Source organism: Onychomys torridus, chromosome 21 (genome assembly GCF_903995425.1).
Source record: "Onychomys torridus chromosome 21, mOncTor1.1, whole genome shotgun sequence".
Lineage (NCBI taxonomy): Eukaryota > Metazoa > Chordata > Mammalia > Rodentia > Cricetidae > Onychomys > Onychomys torridus.
Window position 1 is genome coordinate 1,619,057 of NC_050463.1, and position 3,731 is coordinate 1,622,787.

Below are 3,731 nucleotides of genomic sequence, written 5' to 3' on the forward strand. Positions count from 1 at the left end.
GACCCAGGGAGCCAGCCTGGAGCTCCAGGGGGTTTGGCGGGTGCAGGCGGAGCGATGGGCGGGGGCGCTGACGTCAGACCCAGGCCCGGGCGCCGGCGGCGGCCGCCCCGCCACATCCTGGTGGCCGCCGCTCGCAGCAGCCGAAGCCGGGCGCGAGCACCGAGCGAGTGGGACAGCCGCCGCCGCCGGCGCCACCTGGAGCGTCGGCTAGCGCGTGGGGACCATGCAGCGGCCTTGAGCGCGCACGGAGGGGGCGCCCAGAATGGAGCTGAGCCTGGAGAGCCTCGGGGGGCTGCACGGGGTGACACACGCTCAAGCCGGCGAGCTGCTGAGCCCCGGCCACGCGCGCTCCGCCGCGGCCCAACACCGAAGCCTGGTGGCATCGGGGCGCCCGGGCCTGGTGGCGGGCATGGCTAGCCTGCTGGACGGTGGCGGCGCCGGGGGCGGGGGCGCCGGGGGCGCGGGAGCTGCAGGGGCTGCGGGTGGTGGCCCTGACTTCCGTGGGGAGCTGGCTGGTCCCCTGCACCCGGCCATGGGCATGGCGTGCGAGGCCCCGGGTTTGGGTGGCACCTACACCACGCTCACGCCCTTGCAGCACCTGCCGCCGCTGGCCGCCGTGGCCGACAAGTTCCACCAGCACGCGGTGGCCGGGGCGCACGGAGGCCACCCGCACGCGCACCCTCACCCGGCCACCGCGCCGCCACCGCCCCCTCCGCAGCGCCTGGCGGCCAGCGTGAGCGGCAGCTTCACCCTCATGCGCGACGAGCGGGCGGCGCTGGCCTCGGTGGGCCACCTCTACGGGCCCTACGGCAAGGAGCTGCCCACCATGGGGTCGCCGCTGTCGCCGCTGCCCAGCGCGCTGCCCCCGGCTCTGCACAGCGCCCCGCAGCCGCCGCCGCCTCCGCCGCCGCCGCTCGCCGCTTACGGGGCTCCGGGCCACCTGGCCGGGGACAAACTCCTGCCCCCCGCCGCCTTCGAGCCACACGCCGCGCTGCTGGGGCGCGCGGAGGACGCGCTGGCCCGAGGGCTGCCTGGAGGCGGCGGCGGCGCGGGAGGCGGCGGGGCGGCCGGCGGGGCGGCCGCGGGTTTGCTGGCTCCGCTGGGCGGGCTGGCCGCGGCCGGGGCGCACGGGCCTCACTCAGGCGGCGGTGGCCCCGGAGGGGGCGGTGGCGCCGGCGGAGGCGGCGGCGGCCCGGGAGCCGGCGCCGCAGCCGAGGAGATCAACACCAAAGAGGTGGCCCAGCGCATCACGGCCGAGCTGAAGCGCTACAGCATCCCGCAGGCCATCTTCGCGCAGCGCATCCTGTGCCGCTCGCAGGGCACGCTCTCCGACCTGCTGCGCAACCCCAAGCCTTGGAGCAAGCTCAAGTCCGGCCGCGAGACCTTCCGCAGGATGTGGAAGTGGCTGCAGGAGCCCGAGTTCCAGCGCATGTCGGCGCTGCGCCTGGCAGGTAGGGATGAGGGCCCCGGAGGCTTGACCCCGGGGGACACCGTCGTCGGCTTAGGGTGAGGGGCTGACTCTCTAGAGCCCAGGACAGTGCGTCCCGGTAGGCTGGCTGGGGGGGAGGGGGTCCCCTGGTCTCCGAGGCTGACCTGGGGTCTGCACCGCCGACCATTGGCACCGCCGCTAATAGAGGGGGTGATTGCACGGGTGTCGCGTCCCTGCTCTTTGGGGGGCTGTGTAGGGTGTCCGGTGTCTTTGAGGATAAACTAAAGCAGCCCTCGCACAGCTCCGTGGGTGTGCGCGAGCGTGTGTTGCACGCTCCTTGGGTTCGTGATCCTGTGTGTCCCCCCCCACCCAGACCAGAAGGTGCCACTCCCCTCCTGTCCAGCCACCGTGCAAGAGGGCCCACCGGCGCCTCCCTGCACCCGGTCACAAAGCGCCGGGTCGCTGACCACGCTTAGCCAAGGCCTGGCCACCGCTCGGCCCCCGGCCCCAGCACCAACACCAGGCTCTCTTCCGGTGCAGCTCAGCCCCTGCCGCCGATCGATCTGCTAGTCCCCCTCGCTCCCCCCTCTGGCCGCTGGCAAAGGTCATTTGAGATTGGGGGGAGGGGCGGCCCGTGGGACCCTGGGCTCGGTGGCATCACCAGAGGCCTTCACACCCGCGGTGGCTCGCGGGCCTTGCTCTCTCTGCCCTTCCTACTTCCTACATCCCATCGGGACAAATTACTGCCGCTCCCTTCGGACTGGCGCTCGCCCGCCCGGTGCCCGGTTCAGTCTTTACTCCCCTCTACCCTCGCGTCTTGCCGGAGTCTCTCTCCCACACACCGGCATGGCAGCCAGCCCCTGGGGGACCCGTTGTCTCCTCCTTTGGCCTAATCTGTCCCCTCCCACCCTTTCTCGGAGTGTGTGTGGGGGTGTCAGGGACCCTACGTCCTGAGTGTTTGGGGGGGAGGGTGCCAGAGAGCCAGCGATCTAGGCAGAGCGGTGTCCCCGGCGTGGAGGGGAGGGAGCTGTGTACCCCGTTCCAGGGACAATAGCAGTTTCCAGAGTCTCATCGATCCCTCTGCACACAAACACAGAGAGGGGCGGGGCGGCTGGGGCTCAAGTGAGGCGCCCCTGAGGCAGGAGCCCAGCTCCGGGTTGACTGTATCCCTAGGCCACCCTGCAAGCATGTGGGGGTGCAAACAAGCAGGGGACACCGGATGGCAGGGGGTGGCCAGAAGCAGACCTGGATGACACCTGCTCTGTCCCCACATTCCAAGCCCACTGTGCGGCCTCCTGGGGCGGGCCTCAGTTTCCTGCTTCCTCAGGAGTCTTCGGTGGGATTCCTCAGTTCTCAGCGACCTGTCTTTGGGATGTTCCAGGCTGCACGTTCCTTGGGGGGGCTGCTTGAGGACATTAGGAGATAAACACAGATTTATCTGAAGGGTCCTATTGCTGGTGACCTGCCTGGGACAAGGACACGTGTCTCAACCCACAGCCCCCTCTGCGCCTCACTGAGTCTCCCTCTGCCAGGGACCAGTGCAGTTCTGGGCCACAAGTGGCTGAGTGGCTGTCACCAAGGTGTGTGTTCCGTGAATTCTGAAAGCAAGGGCTCCTCTCCTGGGCACATCACCAAGGGACATCGTGTACCCCAAACCCTGGCCTGTCACCTTCCGTGTCCAAGGTGGTCCGGAGAGTGTTTCGATTGGTCTTTTGTGGGCACCACACAAAAGGTAGCGGCAGTATGGGTGCCTTGGGAGATGGCTTGGGTACAAGTCCCGGAGGCCACTGACCTAAATTCACGTCCACACGGCGGCCACCAGCCTCTGTGTCCCCCCTGGAATGCTGTTATTTCGAACTGGAAACTGAGACCAGACTCATCTTTGTCCTGGGCAGCTCCAGTGGCCAGCATCTCCTCCCTAGGACTAGGACGGTGTCATGTGAGTTGGACGTGTGGCCACCTCAGGGGAGCTTGAGGTGCTGGACGGTGTGCAGAAGCTGGTCTACAGGTGGCATCCTTGGGGCTCAGGGTGTTATATATAATGACGATGGGAGACTGGTCCATGCCAGGTCTACCTTTAGGGTCCATGCTGTGACACCGCGACCCTGCACTCCTGGTATCTTCAGACTCCACTGGAGTCAGAAGTGGCGGCCACTGCCGCCGGGGTCATTAGGCCCCAGCCCAGGCCTTTAGTTCTGGTCCCTGCACAAATGAAAAGCAGTTAAGTAGCGGTAAATTGTGGTGTTTAGGGGGTGGTGGAGGCGGCCAGGCAAATCCCTTCATACTCTGTCTCAGTGACAGC

The 3,731-nt window shown here is 68.0% G+C and overlaps 1 protein-coding gene across 1 annotated transcript; it reads left to right on the top strand.

Moving 5' to 3' along the window:
• Positions 1-262: 262 nt before the first annotated feature.
• On the top strand, positions 263-1,905 carry Onecut3 (one cut homeobox 3). The gene is made up of 2 exons (XM_036171208.1): positions 263-1,506; positions 1,686-1,905. Exons 1-2 carry the CDS (start codon positions 263-265, stop codon positions 1,903-1,905), a joined length of 1,464 nt encoding a protein of 487 aa, XP_036027101.1.
• Positions 1,906-3,731: the final 1,826 nt, after the last annotated feature.

Coding starts and splice junctions, on each gene's coding strand:
- Onecut3 (XM_036171208.1), top strand. CDS start 263: ATGGAGCTGAGCCTGGAGAGCCTCGGGGGGCTGCACGGGGTGACACAC. Junction 1,507..1,685: donor GACACCGTCGTCGGCTTAGG/GTGAGGGGCTGA, acceptor GGGGCTGTGTAG/GGTGTCCGGTGTCTTTGAGG.